At 28.5% G+C, this 21283-nt stretch overlaps 1 protein-coding gene across 4 annotated transcripts in view; it reads left to right on the top strand.

The window, feature by feature from the left end:
* The window catches only part of LOC129958657 (solute carrier family 45 member 3-like), an 86482-nt gene extending 65606 nt beyond the window's left edge, over positions 1–20876 (top strand). For 3 of the 4 annotated variants that reach the window (XM_056071273.1, XM_056071275.1, XM_056071274.1), the window contains exons 2-5: positions 9821–11056; positions 15847–15955; positions 16517–16740; positions 19749–20876. In XM_056071273.1, the coding sequence (XP_055927248.1) occupies positions 9899–11056; positions 15847–15955; positions 16517–16740; positions 19749–19955 (1698 nt within the window). In that variant the 5' untranslated portion in view covers positions 9821–9898 and the 3' untranslated portion in view covers positions 19956–20876. Of the gene's footprint in view, positions 1–6793; positions 6977–9820; positions 11057–15846; positions 15956–16516; positions 16741–19748 lie in introns of those variants that run through there. The other variant, XM_056071272.1, reaches the window with a different exon arrangement.
* Positions 20877–21283: the final 407 nt, after the last annotated feature.

Here is a 21283-nt window from a genome sequence, read left to right as displayed (position 1 = left end):
CTATATTTTTAAAAGCAGCACCAACTACAGCTGCTTTTACCTGTTTAAGAGTTGGGGGAATGAATAATAGTATGGGATACGATTTTTGATAGATATTGCAGTACCGCCACTCAGCTGCGCAACTTGGTTGGGACAGATAAGGCAAGTGCCCCTGGGCGCCATTACCAGGGGGCGCAAAATTATGGAATAAATTAGTTAAATTTAATAAAAATTACATTTTTTTAACTCCTATTCCTCAGATCTAGAATAAAAATGAAGATTTTTTTCTCTCATTTAAATATTTCTATACATTTAGTCTTTCTGATTAATTCTGATACAAATAACTATTTAAGTTCCATATGCAAACATCGTTTTTGACATAGACAAGCTAGTCACGAATATTTGAAAATATTTATTTGGTGAGTAAGAAAAAGCAAATATATCTCCATAATATAAGTGGATCATGCGAGTAGCATTTGATAAAATTAAACTCAAAGAGAAATCGGTTTTTACATAAATAAGCTCAGAAGGTCACATTGCTATTCCTCGTCGTTCTTATCAATCAGTCGAAAAACTACTAGTGTTATGAAATTCCTAGTAGATTATTTAGAATTGATATAAACTAAGCTGAATAGAACTGGAAATAAATTTCGTTAAAGAATGCCACGTGTAGAAATTATTAATAAAAAACCTTTTTATGTGATAGTTGACGTGTGAATAGAATAAAGAGCTATTAATTGGGTACTTTTGTTACTTTTCAGGGGGAAATAAAATTATTTCGTTACGAATTCGAATCAGAACAACCAAGAAAGAAATCTTAGTATATATATATACCCCCCCCCCACATTACATTAGTATTATGCTTGAAAACGAATTCTTCGCTGGAGATTAATTCTATTTTAGAAATCGATTCAATTTGAGAAGTTTGGGCAGGCCAATAATAATTTAATTGCTGCACAGAATTTGACATTGAATAATTAATCAGTTTAGTGTTCTACAGTTATATAATCTCATTAAACTCTAGAACAGATAAAATTTCATTAAAATTCAAAATATTTTTTATTTATTCAAGCTTAGCGCCGAATGCTTAGTTTTAGTTTTTGATACAGTATATAAACTTATAGTCTTCATTTAGTTTCCAAATAATAGTTTTAAATATATATATATATATATGTGTGTGTGTGTGTGTGTGTGTGTGTGTGTGTGTGTGTGTGTGTGTGTGTGTGTGTGTGTGTGTGTGTACTTTATTGTTTACTTACTTATACTTCATTCTTATTGGAATTTTAACTGATGTCACTTATTTTTTGCCTGATTAAATTTTGGTTAATATGGAATATTTAGGGCAGCCTTTAAAACCAGCCTTGTGGGAACCTCCGCAATTTGCACTTTTCACTGGAAATTGTCCTACTCTTCCTCTGCGTTTTTATTAGGGCATGTTTTAGACCCACGTACTCCCATACAAAATATGAACCTAGTTTTCAATCTGCATCAATTGTGCAATGTGTTGGAATGTCTGGCATTTATAGCATTGCTGTATTCTATTATTTAGGCATTTTTTAACCCTAACTATCATGTAAAATAGCTAGTTAAGGCTGCAAATATTTTTTAGATTGGATGTTTGCAGGAGGTGTGCCTGAAATATCGGTAGCGTCTTTTCTGTTCTAATTTTCTTTGCTGGTTTACTGTGTCAACTCTGAATCTTAGCTCCATTAACTTGTTTTTAGTATCTTCAGTTGAAGAGACCTTTGATTACAATTTTGATAGTCCATCCGCTCTATAAGAAATTACGTAAAATTCTAAATTATTGCCTTCTAGATATTTCGTCAGTTTTCTGATTTCATCAGGTGTGTCAATAAGCAATTTGGGAAATTCACCTGATTCTCTGGCTGCATACTTGATTTTTTTAAAAAATAATATTAATTCTTTTTAGAAGATCCGGATATTCAGCTACTCGTCTAAGCATTATTGGGGGTATTTTTGACTCTTTCGTGGATTTAAGAATTTCATAACGATTATCATTTACGTCTAATTAAATGCTATTAATTGATCCATTATTATTAACTTTATTTACAGTTTTAGGGGCTTTTTTGGACAGGTTGGCCCCTTCTCCGGAATTCTCCCAATATCTTTTCCTCTTATTGGTAATAAAATCTTGGTTATACTCTACCTTTTCTTGGTCAGAGTTATTTGTAATCAGACTACTAACTTAAAGTAAAGTAGTAGTCTGATTACAAATAACTTTGAGTACGAAAAGTTGTAATCTTAGGATCACAATCCTGGCATGTGTTTGGCTTCTTCTGATCCTGTAGGTGTTATGGGTTTCTTCTATTTTTGTCATGTACGAGTTTGGGGCTTGGAGAAGCTTTCATCTCCCGTATGCAGCTACAGGGCCTAATTTTCCACAGTTTATACATCTGGAGTTATTATTTTTTTTCCTTGATTAGGCACTGGTTGGTCTGATGATCTTCATTGCATTTTAGACATCTTGCCTGCATGCCACAGCACCCCTTTATACGCGCGAACTGGCTACAAATGTAGCATTAAACTATTTCATTGTTTCCTAGAAACTCTTCGATAGCCACTCAGAGATATTTTATACTTTTGTTGTTGCAAATGTTCTCAATGCTTTCTGATTTCTTAATTTCTAATAATTGGAATGGTAAGAGTTTCTTTATTCTTAGCTTTGTAAGCTGTGTAGCCTTCAAGACTGTGAAACTCAAATCTTCTATGCTACTTTGTAGTTCTTCCATGTGTTAGTCCATTGGTAACCCTTTAACAACTGCTCGAAATAAAGGTTTCTGAGTTTGGGGCTTAATGATGTAGAACTCATAATAGTTTTCTCCTAAAGAAATTTTGCAGTTTTCGGTACATATCAGTGGAAGTTGAGAAGGTTTTTTATGTATCCATTTCCTAATCAGGAAGTCTCCATTGAGTTTTTTATAAAATTTCAGGGTAGTTAAGTTGATATTTTAGCATAATGAGGGGAGAGAGTTGTTCTAACAGTGAGTGTCTCTTACTTTTCTTCTTTTGTATCTTCAATTAAGTTCTGGGTAAATTGGAGCCCTTTACTAGTTTCGATTGATTTTAGTTTTCCTTCGATCGTTGTTAGTTTAGCAGTTTTACGCTTAGTGGGGGATTGCAATTTGCTATTAGGAGGGCTATTAGCTTTCAATTTCATAGAAGAAATTCTTAGGAATTAAACATACTGTAGCAGAAAATATCTCATTTATAACGTGTTCTATCCTACTTGTGTGAGATAATATTTTGCATCTAGATATAGGAATAATTTATCTTTTTCCATCGCTCTGCTCAGTTCCAATTGACCTTTCTGGATTTCTTGAACCTAGTATTCTCTGTTAGTTTTATGTCTTTGGAAACATACATGGTGTGGGTCGCTGAGTGGGGGCGTGTTAAATCACCTTTCTGTTTTCTCAATTTGCTTTGCGTCCTGCTGCGCGCAGAAGCGTTTTGAAGGTTTTTCATATTCAAACATACTCGTGATACTTGAAAAAGTCAATATCAGAAATCAGAAGGGATTTTCAATGCGTCTTACTCCCTAGAAAACTCAGCAGCAAATAGGTACATGGCCATAGCAGGGAGCGGGAAGAAACGTGAAGTTTGGAACCAATCCCATGATGGAAGGCGGGGTGATATAATTTGGTTGACTTGGACTGAATTTTCTTCCTTGATGATAGAGAGAATTCTGGAGCTAGGATTTGTGACTAGCTTCATTGACCAATGTGGCTATTTCCTTAGGCTGTGTTGTAGAGTTGTTTTTATTTGAACTTTTATTCTGAGGTCGGCATGGGAAGGGAGAACAAAATATTCTCTCATACGATCCTAGAAGTGACCGGAATAGACCCCGGACAGTTCTCATTACTACGGCTTTCTAATCTCAACCCTTTCCTCATAGCCACCAGACCGACAACTGGAATGTTACGTGAAACAAATTGTATAACTATCAGGTATAATAGTTATCGAAATATCTGGTTAAAAGTATTTTTTTCTTTCTCTGTTTATTTTTGTTAATTTTGGTTAATACTCTAAATATCATGAAATCGTTATTCCTTGTTCAGCCAATATGCTAAGCTTTAATATTTATGCTCAGCATATATTGTTCTTGCCACTAGCCATTTATTCCAATCGAACAGCAAATGAAAGACTCCAAAGTCTAGGTGCTTTCAAAGACCCCCATACACGCATCAACAATTTTCTCTTCCCTTACTATGAGAGGGTGCGTAGGTGATGAGGTAATGAGGGTTTTGGTTTGAACTGATATGATGGTGCAAGATGATTCAAGCGAAAGTTACACTTGGGATTTTGCGATTTTGTAAGTTACTTGTTGTTAAAGAATTATTTTTCGGGGCTTGTATGAATTAATTGAGTGATTTTTTAAAAGTTTTTAATTTTTATGTTTAATTAAAAGAGGATGTCTCTAAGTCCCTCAGAATTTGAATTTGAGATGCAGATTTCTATTTCACTTATTGCATCTTTTTCTATGTGTACATTATCATTGAAAAATGTATTTGTTATTCTTTTAATAAACTTTTTGGTGGATGGGAAGTTTAATGCTCGTCTAATTTTCTCATTCTCATGAACCATTTGAATTTAGTGATCTTTTTCAGGACAATATTTTGGCTTCTGACAATAGTATTAAAATTCGATTTGGTTGCATATGCCGAAACTGGACAAGCATATGTCAAAGAGATCTTATAGCAGTATACATAAGCACTTTATTTTCCCTACATAATTCGGAATTCCAAGAGATAAAGAAATATAATTTACAGGAATTATTGCGGTATTTCTGCTTCACATAATTTAAGTGGGGATTCCAAGTTAGTCCTTTATCTAAAATTTTTCGTAAATATTTGGCTTCCTTAGATCTAGGGATTCCAGAGTTGATTTTAATTTTAACTTGATGATTTTGCTTTTGATGGGAAATACTACTTCGATTTTAGATGCGTTTATAACATAAATGGTGGTTGATTAAATTCCAATTGATAAAACTGATGAAATTAGAATTGGATCTGAATTTACTAAATTTAACCTGACGGTGGTTGATTCAATTTGGTTGACTGAGGAAGAGGGTATTTCAGGATGGAGTGATTTTTTTAAACAGAATAGCTCCAGGCTTGTTATGTCCTGACTTATTCTGTAGTTTTGGTATGAGTTGTAGTTCGGAACTTTGATATATTACACAACATGAATTAATCAAGTTTATTTACTAATATAAAATAATTTAAAGTCAACAACAATTATCTTAACTAGGGAACACATTATTAAATATTTTTTTTCCAGTATTTTGTCAAAATGTTCCATCTGTGCGATAATGTTTTCTGTGATTAAATGAATGTGAATAATTTCTTCAGAATTAATTTTGTTTATCGGTTTAGCAAAAAGTAACAAAAAGAGGACTAAAGATCGACAAAAGTCGTCATTATTCATTTTTTCCCCATTTCTGTTATTTATTAATGTGTTGTTATCTAAAAATGCCATCTAGATTTTTTTAAACCATTGAAGTTACTAAGAAATACAGTTAAAATCAATAAAACTATTAAAAATAGGAGACTAGAAAACTATAGCTTAATTGCAGTTATTTCTGTATTTCAGATAGAAAAATCATATTTCCGGAGCATTTTGCACGTTAATTTATATTATTTTTCTTAAAAAAAAGGCTTTTTTAACCTTTTTATTAATATTTTATTTTATTTTATGCTATTTTTCGTTGTAAAAATACTTTTTTTAGAGAATGGTTGCTTTCACGACTTAGAGCAGAATTTTAGATTTGCCATAATAGAGATCAATTGTTCAAAACCCTATTCATCCGAAAATCTATTGTTTATTCAAGTTTCAAACAGGTTTATTATATCATAAATCAAAATTTTCCCCAGTCGAAATCCCAAGAGAGAAATTGTAGTTCAGTTGTCGTCTCCATCATAATCAGATGTCATATTTAAAAGTTCATCTTCTGAATCCTATACATCTTACATTGGGAAGTTAGACGTTAACGAAGAAACAAACGAAGCATTTCTTCTGTATTCTATGATAGGCAGCTTAATATGCCATTATAAGATTATATAGCCGGCGTCCTTGCATAGGGGTAGCGCGCCTTCCCCGTGACCTGGGCGTCCTGGGTTCGAGTCCCGGTTCGGGCATGGTTGTTCTTCATCTGTTCTATCTGTGAGATGAGTGAATGTGCCCCCCTGTAAATAGGGGTTGTGCAAGCGAATGTGATGTATGAGTAGCTAAGACCCACTCTTGGCCCTAGTTGGCGCTACTAAAACAAGAGACGCTCCCTTGGCTTAAAATCACTGACTTCGTCAGCGAGCTTGTCTATGGCAAGTGCCATTATAAACAACAACAACAAGATTATATAAGTTTGATAACAACAAAAAGATACAAAGACATTAGACAATAAATATACAATTCCGACCGGCATTCCAAGTTTTAATCATATTCTTGTCGTCGAAGCTGTATGAAGTGTATTTATTTCTTTCAAATTTAATACTGAGTATTATTTCACTGATTCATTTATAGTAAAATATCATTCCTCGTGAAATATAGGCATAATATTTTCAGTGGATTTAACTTTGGAGAAAAAGTAAATAGTATAATTCCTTCAAAATGAAGCACTTTTATAAAGCAGTTCTACTAATTCTTACTATATGGGAAGAAATATAATATAAATAAAATTAGGAAAATTGTATAAATCATATAAGTTTATAGTAATTTTTAAGGTGGAAATTAAATGCACAGAAACATATCGATGATCTCACTGAACTTTAGTGAAGTGAAAGGGGAGGGGCTTCAAAACTTGGCCTGTTATGGCTGAGTTTTGTTTAGATCCTTAATAAAGTTCTTTTTTTCTGTGTTTTTGCATTCTCTACTTAAAATTCTACACTTGTTTTTGAAAGGAATTGTTGAACATTGCATTTTACATGTTTTCTACTTAGATATTTATTAAATTATTCTGAGATTGAAGATTATGATGATCCAGGTATGTTTTTCCTGCAACAATTTTAATTATTTTATTGATATATGACAGCTGCATTACAAGGAAAAAAGGTTTAATTTAAATTTTTTTTGTCCCTTTTGTTGTCTGATTATAAAATATTTCTAAATGATAGCACGATATTTGACATTCTGGCTGAGTGCTTGACAGGTGAAAAAATATGACGGGGATTACTATTGATGTCTCTAATGATTAGAAGTATTTTCTTCTATTTGTTTGAAAACTGCTTGGAATATCTTTAAAGTAGGTGTCCTTCCTCATCTGTTTTGCTGATTTCATTTTAAAGGGCATGTGCAATAGTAATTTATTGTATCGTCACATTATATCATTGAAAATCTTCATAAGCTGAACTTATATTACCTGTATAAAAGTAAACGTGCCGATCAGCGTGATACTTGTTAAAATGTTTGTGACGCATTTTTAAGTAAAGGTAAATGCTAATAAAATCGTTGAATTTATGTTTATTATTTAGAAGCGATCAGAATTGAGACAGAAGAAATATTTATACAAATAATCAATTTCTGGTAATTATTGGGTTTGTAAAATTGGAAATTCTGATCGGGAAGATCTGCTGACTTGCACAATTGTCTCTCAAAATTTTGCCTGCATCTTGTTTTAAATATTGGTATTAGTTATACCTTATTTATGTGCTTTGTTCCAAATCAACTGTTATTATTTTCTATGTTATGTTATCACTTTAATCATATAAAAAGCTTTTGATTCTTCTCAATCACAATGTGAATTTCAGCTTGCTATTTCTTGCTTCTGTTTACATTCATTTGATCTAGTTTTATTCTCAGTGTTGTATACTTTCTCACTATCACTCCTTTTATAATCTGTCATATATTATAATAAATTATAAAAGTTCTTTTTGAAAATATTCTTTTTTTTAACTACTCTTGTGCCAAATACATTTATCAAGTCACCTTATAAATTTCATTAGGAATGGAATAAGAATATTTATTGAAAATTAAATAGCTGATTCATATACATAATTATTTATATGTATGTGAAATTTTTATTTATTTTTAATTCCATTCCTATTAAGGTTATATTATATAATATTATTATTAGATGTTTTTTTATGGTTTCAAAGAAACTAAACTATTGTTATAATTTGAGACATACAAAGAAATATATGTAATGTATACAGGGCATTCCATGGCATTATTTATTTGCACTGTAGTTTTTTTAAGTATTAATATAAATGCTGTTTTGAAGTGTATAGTTTGATATGACTTTTCCAATACTTTCAGCAAATATTAAAAAAGTATTCTAGTTTAGCAGTAAAATATTTATAGTTTTATTTATTTATTATTTAAGTATTGTTTTCATTCTTACTTTATTTGAAAATGTTTTTTTTTTTTTGTGTGTGTGTGTGTCTGTGTGTGTATGTAAAATGTGATTGACTGGCTTATTAGCCAGTCGAATTATTATTAAATTATGGAATGTTTGTCTTATTTAACTGCCTCAAAATCTACTTATTGAAAAGGATACAAAAATGTTTTTATCATTTTGAAGCAATTATATAAAAGAAAAGAAGGGGACATTTATTCTTATGTTATAGGCACAGTTTCTAGATGAATTTACTTAATGGTTTCAAAATACTGTGTGGTCATAAAGTCTTACCCTGATTACAAAAAATTCTTATGAAAGAACCATATGAATGTAATACAGTAAAAGTTTTATCATGAAATAGTCCTGTTCTTAATTTTTTTAGTGAAACAGATGGTGCTATTAATGTAAAATTAAAGATTTTATATTCATTTGTTATCAACAAAGTCCTGATGAAAATGGTGTTAATGACATCCACGCTCAGCCAATATTATCCCATTAGATTATTTCATTTGGGGTTACTTAAAGAATAACATGAGTTGAAGATATTTATACACTCAAAGTTAGGATCACAGATGCTGTATCTAATGTGGCAGCCAAGATGTTGGACAATATGTGGCGAGAATTGGGATACAGCTTTGACATTTGAGCTACCAAAAGTGTTCTAGGATATAAGTGGTGTTATTAAAATTTTTATAATTGTTTTAACAATATTTAAAAAACAAACAAACCAAAGGCCAAATTAAAATATTTTTTGCAGTATTGTTTTGTAATTAAGGAAAAGCCGTGTCCACCCTGTACAAATACCATCAAGTTTAAAGATTGAAACTGTATTGAATAACAAATATTTTAATAAATGTCTTATTACATGAATTCAAGTAGTGTTTTAATTCATGTGTGTTTGAAGATGAGTATGAAATATAATTGAGGTGAAATATATTTAAATAAAAATAGATTCCTCATCTAATAAAATGCTGTTGTTGGAAGAATTAAAAAAAAAATTTTCTTGTTCTGATAAGCCACTGTTTTTTTTTTTTCTTTTCCAGTACACATTATTTGCTTATGTTGTGATTGCATTTTATATAATCAGTAAGCTTCATTTATAGTTATATTTTAGTATCAAGCTTTTAGTATTAATCTTTATAGAATATGATTATAGAAATAAACCCATTTCTGCATTAACTGGGAATAAAAAGGGAATAAGAAAATTATGGAAATGAAGTATTTGAAAGGTTATGAAATGTTATTCTTTATGCCAACTAGATGCATTTGTGAAACTATTAGAAACGAAGACATAGAAGTATAGAAATAAGAATAATAATAAAAAGGTTATTTCCCTTTTAATAAAAAGCATTCATTTCAAATGTGTGATCCACAAGGAAAGGTTGCACACTTTTTAAAGATTTTTTTTTGAGTATTTATTTTATTTTGAAAGTCATAATTTAATTATTCACATGTATATATATATGTAAAGTACCTATAATTTCTTTTTAGGTGCTTTGTGACGGAAGTCCAGCTTCATCAGGCAATTGCTGGACATCTGTGAAACAGTCATCTGTCAAGTAAATTAATATGAAGATGGATAAATCATGTTTGTTGCCAATTCATGATCCAACATCTCGCAATGCAGCTGTTAAATGTGGCAATATTGATTCTATCATTACAAAGCCATCTTTTAATTGTCTGAAACTAGCAGGCATTAATCTTTTAGCTTTTGGATTAGAATTATGTGCAAGTGCTGGATTTACTTATATCCCACCAATATTGCTAAAACATGGATTTACAGATAAATCTCTGACTATAATAATGGGCATAGGGCCATTCATTTCTTTAATATTAGTTCCTATCATTGGACATTGGAGTGATCGGTGCCAAAGCCGTTTTGGACGACGACGTCCTTTTATGCTTGCCCTTGGAATCATAATGATTTTTTCTTTATTAATTATACCATTCAGTCAGGAAATTTGCACATACTATGGGTTTTTAAATCCTAGTTTTGGCTTAGCTGCAGGTGTTGTTTTATTGGATTTTTCTAGTCAAGCGCTCATGAATCCTTGCAAAGCACTTATTCCTGATATATTTCATTCATTAGAAGAACAAAGTTCTGGTTTCACAACATATTCCTGCATGCTATCATTGGGTGGTTGTCTTGGTTATTTTATTACATCTTTAAACTGGAGCAGTACAGTTATTGGCAGCTATTTTGGTGGGCAAGAAAAGGCTGTGTTCAGTTTGTTAGCTGTGTTGTTACTTATATTGCTTATTTTGAATTTAAGTGTTGCTCATGAAAAACCATTGGAAGAAAGGATACCTTCTTATCTTTCTAATACAAATTTAGATAAAAATTTTAATGATTTTAAACTTACGAAGAGTAATGAATATAATTTTGAAAATACCAATAATGGTCTACCCTCATTGCCCTCATCCAAATTGTCTAAAGTCATAAATGGTTTTAAGTGCCATGCAGGGACCAATGCATTTAAAGTAGAAAAAAATTGTGGAACATTTGCTCAAGCATCACTATTACCAGAATCTCCATTTCAAAGACTGTTTCAGAAACATGAAGGATATGGTTTTTCTTGGTTACTTCAAACCAAAAATATATTCAAGAATAGTTTTAAAGAATTTTTTTCTATGCCTCCAGTACTTTTTCATCTATTTATAGCTTGTCTTTTTGGATGGATGGGAATTATGTGCCATGATATGTACTACACCGATTTTGTTGGCCAAGTAAGTATTAAAATTTTCTTATATGCTTTTTTTTTTCATGTTTAATATAATAAGTATTTGAGATTTTTTTTTTTTAGTTTTTTTAATATAATTTTTATAATCCTTTGAACTTCTGTAAGTTATAGGTATTGCAGGTGTAGTTTTTAGCAAATCTATTTTTCATGAAAACTTAAAAGATCTTTTTTTTTTTTTTTTTTTGTTCTTATGATGTCACTTTAATCTAAAGTTATGTTTTTCTGACCTCGTTAAAATATTTTAAATATTACTTTGAAGAATGCAATCTCTGAAGTTTATTCAACCAGTTTGTTATCATGGGTTTCCTTTTTTCATGCATTTATTATCAAATGTAATGACTAATATCTCGATTAAAATAAAAAAACAAATGTGGAAATTAAAATAGAATTAATTTAAAAAAATGAGTTTTAGAAAATTTGTCCTTAGAAATGAAGACTGGATAGTCAGAGATAAAGAACGAAGAACTTTTATCTTATAATCCATATGTGTCCTTATTCTGTTTGAATCTATGTATTTTTTTGACTATTGCCATTAATGTAAAATATTCAAGTATTTTATTGAATACTTTTGCTAATTGAAATATCTTTAATTTTTCATACTTTTCTAAAAGAAATTGTATTTATATTACCTAGTTTTTAATAGAATTATAAACATTTTTTGATGGGAAATTTTTCTTTCAAAAATTTTTCTTTGATAATATAGGAAATGCAAAATTAATGATATAGAATTTTTCTGTAGAAAAGACGTTCTGAACTACTCATCACCAAAAATTAGCATAGAGTGTTATTTTGAATTATATATATTTTTTATGCTGTAAGGTATGCTAGAATGACAAAGCATTCAGACAGATACTTCTATAATCTAATTACAAGTCAACTTGATAGTATGGGAAAACACTGCACAAACCACATTATGCCAGAATGACATAGTTCGTGTTTCCATTTGTCTTAGGGTTATTGTTTATTGGACTTTGCCAGCAATCAGTTACAGATTCATTCTTTTAATTGTGGATATGCCAATTAAATTTTTTGATGTTTTGCTTTCAAAACAAAAGAGTAGATTTGTTGAACAGATTAACTTTTTTTCCTGCAATATATTTAAGTGCATATTTTTCTTTAAACCAGCAATCAAATTTCAATTTTAAATAATGAAAGATTGAGAAATATAAAAACATGATGTAATATTTAAATTCGTATATAATGCGAAATTTTGTGCAAATAAATTGAATTGACTACATAGGGGTATTTTTGTACAGTTATATTGAGGTAAAGGATATATAGAATGCTTTAATATTTAATAATAATTGAAATATTAACACAAAATAATGAAAATTTTATATACTTGAAAAAAAAGCATTATAAATATAGTTCTGTAATCTCAATTTTAAATCGTATATTTAGTTTTTCCTCCTCTTCAATAATAATAATAATAAATAAATAAAATAAAAAATACTTACAGTTAAGAAATTATTTGAAATTGAAATAGTATGTACAATACATATTCTACATTTATATTATAAATGCAATTGCTAACTTCATGGTAGAATCATGATTTTGAAGGCACACTTTTGTCCCAAATAGTTGTTAAATCTGGAGTTCACCATATTTTACATTGTTCTCTGTTTATTAGATGGAAAGAAACAGAAATCTGTTATTGATACACATTTCTACAAATCTGCAATTCCATCAAAGAAATTGAGAAAACAAAAACTTGAATTGGACTCAAAATTCCAGAAAAGCACAGCTGAAAAAATATGCACAAATTATCCTGCTAAGAAATGTTGCTCGGATGGTGATATTCTGAATAGCTTTATTGAATACATTTCCTTCAAAACTTTTGGAGACCTATATTGTTTTGAATTTATTTATTGAAACATAATTTCTTTTGCATCATGAGCTCATTCGGAAATTATTTTCTATATCAGTCACAGATAACAGCGTCTTTAACAGCGAAATAATTTCAAAAGTGTATTTAGGAAGTTCTAGTAATAAAGAAAAGAATGCTAGGAAAAAGACAAATCCAAAGTGCATATTCTGAGTAAATTGAAATAATGATTAACATTGAGAGAGAGAGAGAGAGATTACCAAACGTTAGTTTTTCAAGACCATGATGACTCCCTCACCTCACCTCAACTCTCCTGAGAGCATACCATGTTTAAATTTTGAATGTGTTCTCTGACAAAAGCAGGAAAAAAGAAAAAAAAAAAGAAAAAAAAAACTTTGAAAATAGATTTTTTTTTTTCACTGACCATATCAAATATGTGCATTTAATGCCAAATTCTGTTCAAATACAACAACTTTCAAAATATTCTGGAATCATTTCAGGACTATTTCATTGTGCAAAATGATACATTTTGTAGCTTTCGCTGCACTATTAAATTGGTTTGTCTTAGAGTTTAGTATACCTTGGCATATCGTAGGGAAACATGTATGAAATAAATGTTTATACTTTTTGCACATACACAAAGAAAACATTTTAATACATACACTTAAGCCATTGAAATTTCTTTGAGCATTTATATTATCAGTTGAGGAATCTTCTTTTGAAATGAATTGTTAATCAATAAATTTTGAACAAAAATAAAATTTTAAAATCAGCTAAGACTGTGTACTCACTGATGATTGTTTTAATTTGTAGAAAGGGAGGGATAATTAAAATTACAATAAATTAAAACTATTAAAAAAAGTCATTGTACTACTTACAAGCTCCTGTTCGTAAATTGTTTAGAATTAGTATTATTTATGCTACTATTTGTGTCCCTTTATTACTAAATCATTATAACTCAAAATATCGATTAAAATTAAAATAGCATCAAAATGATTTCTCAAATATCAACCTGCTACAACTTTATTTAATTCTTTGTGAAATTATTTCACTTGATTTTAAAACTTAATATTGTCATAGTGTTATCTGTTTGTTTTAATAAACAACCAAATTGCTTTGTATTTAGGTGATTTGATTAAACTAATCATCATGCTAAAATAACTAAAAGAATGAGGATTGTATCCATTTTTATGCTAATCTGGTCATGTAGACATTTTTTTGATAAATAGTTAGTTAAAATAAGAATAGGCTGCTCATTTAAAGGTTTATTATGACATATTTTGCCAAAGTTTAAATTTTATTGAAGAATTACGTCATTTCTTTTTTTTTCTGATTACTGGTACTTCAGAGTGCATTTTAACCTATCTTTATAGGGTTAAAAATATTCTTTGTTAATAATATTCATTGTATTTTAGTTTTCTGTAATGATTTCTTAAAGATTATCAGGGATTTTATTCCTATTTAAACAATACCACATCAAACCAGTAGATAGATATTGTTAAATAAATTACTTTTTCGTCTAATATAACTACATCCGAGTGTGAATTTTGCTTTTTAACTAGAAAAGAATAAATATTTGGTATGCTGTAAGAGTTAGTACCAATTGTTTAATTCCATTGCAGGGGGAGGGACATTTATTATTATTATTCATATTTGCATTTAAGTAAAAGGATTTTTTCATTATTTATCTGGAAACAAAAAAGGAAGAATAATTTTTTAATGTAACATTTAATAATACTTTTACATAGTTTTCCATTATATATATATTTTTTATATTATGCCATGAAAATTGTTTTGTGAATTGATAAGAAATTATTTTGACTCTCCACTATGCTGTTGTTTTTGTATTCGGTTACATTTGTGTGGATTTTTATACATATAGTAATAGAGATTAAATAACTGAAAAATTAATTTTTAAAAATTAAAATTTGTTAAAATACTTGTCTATTTCAAGTGAGTAAAAATATATATTAGCTAAGTTTTGAAGTGTTCAAATCTTTAAAAAATAAAGTGGGGAAGGCAGAAACTGTGACTGATAAAATATGCATTACTATGCAGTGAAAGACTGAGAACTGGAGTCCGACCCCCAATTCACAGTTATACCATTAGAACTTTCATTGTTCATAATCAATTAATTATAGACAGTGGAAGCTTGTGTATACAGCTTTTTAAAAAGTTAAATGAATAATAATGTAACAAAATAGTAATGCTAAATATTTCAAGTATTTGTGCGTTATCACATTTCTTTGATTTATTTGTTTACTTTATGTTTTAAGGAAATTATCTTTCATATCATGCAGCTCATACTAAAAGGGATCATAAGGAGAAAAAGAATGTAAAGAATTAAGCTATGCAATTATGTACATATATTTGAAAAAATTATAATCATTGTCTTAAATATTACAAAACAAAATGCAAAAGATCGTAACCGTTAAATTAACAGAAAATAGAAAGAAGAAATAGGTTTCCATGTATTTTGCAATTCAATAACAGAAAAAATGAAATAATAATTTCAATTTTTTAAAGAGTAAATCATTGTCTAATTGTTTCTACTATTTTTGTTTTTGATAAGACATGTTTTTTTTTTCCTTCAGCTGTTCATATGAAAATATTTGATATCATTTTTTTTTTTTTTTTGAAAATTATGACAAAAATTGTATTATTCAACTGTAAATTAAAATGAAATATCTGTATCTTCTAAATGTGGTTTTAGTGAATTCAACTTCAAATATATATATATATATATATATATATATATATATATATATATATATATATATATATATATATATATATATATATATATATATATATAATATAGTTTACACTAGTAAGGAGAAAAAAGAAAGAAAAAAAAAGCATTAAAACCCTGATTAATAATTATTATTTAGTCTTAGATATATTGATGTATACGTCTTGAAAATATTTACTGTATAAAATGAAATTTACAGGTAATATATGGTGGTAACCCTCAGGCTAATAAAGAAAGTACTGCTTTCAAGCTATATGATGATGGAGTTCGCATGGGATCATGGGGTTTATTGCTGCATTGCCTTTCTGGTGAGTTTGGAAAAGTCTGTTATTAATTTAATTTTGAATGAGATTAAAGGTATGATATCTTCCGCTATACTTGAATGCACATTAAAAAGCATTGTGATAGAATTTGTTGAATTATATATTTTTTTCTTTTAAAATTGGATGATTCTGAGAATTTGCATGAGTTTTCAAAACAATGTTAGTGTTAAAATATTCTATCTGCTATTAGAAAACAAAGTGACTGAGGAATATTAATTTCAGTTTGTTATATGATCTTGATTCAAAAGTCATCCTAAAATTGTTCAGTGGAGTTTTAAAACAGGATGCTAAACTTATTAAACTAAACTAAATTAAACAATACAGCTTTATATTCTCAAGTTATTTTTCATGGTCTTTTTGTAAAAGTCAGCTAAAAAAAAATTATCCCATTTTCAAACAAACAGAAATTCAAGTTAAGGAAATTCTCTTGTATTGATAAACTCTCTCAATGTTTGGATACAGTTTTTAAAGAATTCTGTTTAGAAGTTTAGCTTACATTTTTTTTTTCTGTTTATTTTATGATACTAAATTGTAACTTTGTTTCAGCTGCTGTGTATGCGGCGTTTTTACAAGAGAAATTGATATACAGATTTGGAAAGAGTAATACATACTTATTTGGAATGATTTGTTTTACTCTTAGTTTGTTAGGAACTGTTATGTCTGAGAGTATTGTACTTGTAAATCTATTTTCTGCCTTGTCTGGTTTGGGATCAGCTGCAATCACTACTGTTCCATATGCCTTAATTACTGAATATTACAGCAAAAAAGAGGTATTTGGTTATATTGTTTTTATATTTTAATTGTGTATTGTTGGTTAGAAAAATGTTTGTGATTTTTTTCATTTTTAAGTAATCAGAATTTTTGCATGTATATTTAATTTATGGTTTTAATATTTTATAGTTTAAAAAATTCTTGTTGTATTATACAAAATATTGTAAGAATGTTGTGTTTCAACTTTTGAAATAATGATTCAGAATTATTTTGTTAGTAGCCTTCATTTTATCCTTCATTTTAATGCTGTATGTCATTTACTGTTGAATGCTATGTTATATGAAACGTGAAGTAATAGTGGAATTATTTATCACAAAGTTTGATGAATTTCAACCTAAAACGCCTCAAATTTTTAAAGTTACAAGATTTTTGACCTTGAAAAATTACATATGTTGCAAAATTTCAATTCGGAAAATTTGTTGTAGTATATTAAAGTCAGTTTTATAACTAGGGTGGGGCAGGCAAGGCAAATGCCCTGGGCACTTTTACCAAGGGGGCAAAATTAAGTAAATAGTTCATTATATTTGAAAGTGAAGGAGTTTTTAATGGAATCACTTCGCATAATATCATTGACACTATACATGTTTCCTGGAGTTTCCTTAGGAATTAAGTTGGAAATTGGGCTGTCTTTTGCGTATCAGTATGCATTCTACAAATTGTTATATTTGCATTTTATGCAATGTAATATATGTTTTTATAACTATACATTTTGTATACTTACATTTTATGTATGTCTTTCACTTATAAATTTATAAATATATTTAAGCAAATTTTTAATGTATTTTTATGAATATACATTTTATTATTTTTTCTGAGATAAAAGGAACTTTTACCAAAGCAGCTTGATTTGAATTACATGCTTTTAATTTTAATTCTCATGCATGATTTCTTCATGAGTCTTTTTTCTTATCCGAGAGAATTATTTTAGATGACAAACTTTTTATATATCCTGGACACATGTTTAATTTAGTATAAACTAGCATTTCATGTCAGATCTGTATCGGGTAACATTGCTTTTTCAATTGAATGAATTTTCTGCTTTTATTTATTTGGGATTGTATGTAGAACTTTTTCAATCAGGATCTACTTACTTTATCGATAGGATCTGCTAATTTTCTATGCTATTTGAAGATATTAAAAAGAATTTAGAATCAAGAGAGTTTTAGTCAGAAACAAAAGTAAATCATTTTTAGAATCTTAAATGTGTTTAATGTAAAATAAAAAAAAAATCTAAGTATCTATAAAAAGGGGGATTTTGAGGTATTTGCATACCTTAAGTTATTAATAAAGGTGGGCATTCAGATAAAATTTTTATCTGTTGAGATAGCATTTCTTTCTTTAGTATTTTTTTCTTTTCAATATCCACTAATTTCTTTTTAGATTTTTATTAAAATTTATAAAAACGTACAATTATTATTTGAGTATTTATATAATAAAATTTCATAATACAATAAATATATATTTCATTTCAATAAAATGTACATTTCATTCCATATTTTGCTATTTCATTCACAATTACAATTAAATGTCATTCAAAGGATAATATAATTTGAATATTTATGATAAGAAAGAAACTACATATTAGAAATTACATGGAACTTCATTTACATTAAAATAATTATTCAGTTGTTAATCAGTCAATTCTGTTTATATATACACTTGTATTAATGACAAAAAAAAATCGCCCCAAGCCTGTAGCCAAGCATTTGCAACACATTCGAGATTAAAATAAAGAAAATTGCAAATTATGTTGCAGTTGTATCAATTTAAATGAAGCTTAATAACAAGTTAATTAAATTCAATAACTAAATCAAACTATGAAATATTCAGTTATAACATCCAAAATCACTGAGTGATCGAAGTCATGAAATTTTAAATTGTTTTAAAATGGATATAAATAGAATATGTTTATTGTACATACTGTGAAATGATACAAGGCTATCCTTAGAAGCTTTTTATTTGCATCTAATTGCATAGCAAAAGTGAACCATGATTTAAATATGCTTTAAAATTTAACAATTAAAAGTGATAAAATTTGCCATTAAAATATAATGGAGAATATGGATACAGTGAGCACAAATTCTAACCACAAATCATGTTATTTTATCTTGCACTACACCAGAGAAGAGTTGCGCTTTCCCTACTCACTATTACTGCTCTAAGCTTGTTCCCCCTCCCTCAGTTTTTTTGAGAGAAATCACAAATATACTTTGTGCATTATCTTGGGAGAAAAACCTTGATAATTTGCCTGTCCCTAGCACTATATCGATTTCAATAATTTTTATTTCATATAGAAGCTTATGACTACCATCACTTTCAATGACGTAATTTTCTTTCACCTCCTTTTGCTTGCCTAAGTTGAAGGGAATTAGTCCCCCCTCCTTTCCCCTGCTCGGATAATTTTTTGTATTCCCCGAAATGACCCAAGTTTCTTTTTAAACAACTCCAGCTCTTTGTTGCTTTTCTGTACATGGTTATTCTTTACAAAATACATGTTCATTATATTTAAACGTTTTGCTGCCTTTAATTTTTGTGTAAAAAGTTATAAAAACGTAGGAAAAATGTATATTTATTTCACTGTGGAGCTTTAAAAATGGAAATGCTGAATGCTTGCATGAATAAAAAAAAAAACAATTCAAATTTCTAAAAAATAGGAAATATAATCAACATTAGCCCATTCAAAATATGTCCTATTTTTGGAAGAACAGAGGGGCTATAGAAATTGCTGCTAATGATATTAAGAAAAATGTTAAAATGTGATATTTTGATTTCTTTAATGAAAAATAGATCTATTTGGAAAAGAATTTGCTGACATTGTAGAGCAAGTGCATTAAATTTACATTCAAACTGATTGAACCAATTTTTTTAAGCTATTGTATTTTTCTAAGTTTGTATTTTCTGTTCATTTCTAATTAAAAGAATTTAATCATTATACTAAATTTTAGTTTTAATTCTGAGATTTAGAAGTGGAATAAATGTTTTTATGTCAATGAAATTTATTTTTTAGGTATATTACCATAACAGTAAGCATAGAGGAGTTGGTGAAGACATGGCAGTCTTAGATTCAGCAGTGTTTTTGTCTCAGATAATTCCATCCCTTTTTCTTGGATACATTGTTGAATATACAAAAAGTTCAATAACATATATGCTTGTGGCTGCCTTCTGTGGGTGTGCAGCATGTTATTTTTCATATTTTGTTACATTTACTTCTTAACAAAGAGTGTGTAAATAAAAACAAGTCATTGGGAAGGCTATATTATATTGTATGGGAAATTTCGAAAATTTTCCCCAAAAGAAAAATGTTTTACACATTTGATTGTCATGCAATAAGTAACTATGATTTTCATATGCATATAAATCTGAGCCCATAGTATGAAAATATTTGTTTAAAAAAGAGAATTGTAGGTTTTTCCTCCTTTTATTTCCAGATTATTATTGCCTCCTAGGAGTTAATGCATCTTTGTTTCTGTCAAATTAATTTTAACAAAAATAATTTAACTTGTCTAATTTTATTAGCTCTGGTGTATAATGAATCTTATACTGACTTAGTTCAGTATTTGCTCAATTGGTGCCTTATTTTGAAAGCTTTCATTTTGAGATTTTTTTGTTTATATATATTTTGATTTCGTAAATCTTAAAGTATGAATATGTTCTATTTTTAATCCATTTATCAAAAGTGCACTTATTTTTGTTATTTTTATTAAATTCATTGCGATCTTACAAAAGTTATGTTTTTAGAATTTTATATATTAAATTATTAGTGAAAGAACTAGAAAAATCATCTTTGTAAATTGATGTTGTTTGGCTTAATGACTTGGAGAAAACCTTGAATACTTGCTTTTTAAACCACCGAATTTTCTTACCCATTCCTTTTGTTATTCTGACAAAAGAGCCAGTGATATATTTAGTAACATATACATAAAAACAAGCAAACATAGTGGTGAATATTTTAAGAGTACATGTTTTTGCTTAAATTGGCATTGTGTATTTTTGATATTCAATGCTTTCTTTTTTTTTCTTGTGCAAATTTGTGACTTTCTCTAAGTATTTTGCTAATGATAAATACTTGTATGTAAAGGTTTATCAACACTTCTTTTAAAAAACTTAATTAAGGCAAATTATAAGGTATAAATTTTGCTTTTCTTTTTATTTCATTAATTTATTTATTGTTATTTCTTTTTCATTTTATATTTTAACATTTATTTTTCATCGGTGCAGAAATTTCAACTTTTTAATATCTTATAATATTTTTTTTTACTGCCATTATTCTTTCTTTTGATCTCCATTTAATTTAATTATAAATTTCCATTCTTGTTTATTTTAACCAAATGGCTCTATAGTGAATTGCATTGAAGTAATCATTCAAATGTGTTTTTTTAAAGGTTTATACTTAGATACAGCTGTCAATTCTAGCTGACGGAGAATTTTTTTGAACAATAGATATTTTGGATAGAGTATAAAATATGTGTACATTTTTTCAGGGTGTAAATTCTGAGTTCTTATTTATATTTATTTGGGGTTGAGTATATTTATTGTTGTGTA

This window comes from Argiope bruennichi, chromosome X1 (genome assembly GCF_947563725.1).
Source record: "Argiope bruennichi chromosome X1, qqArgBrue1.1, whole genome shotgun sequence".
Classification (NCBI taxonomy): Eukaryota; Metazoa; Arthropoda; class Arachnida; order Araneae; family Araneidae; genus Argiope; species Argiope bruennichi.
Note: the sequence above shows the minus strand (reverse complement) of the source record. Positions and strands in the feature narration are given on the sequence as shown.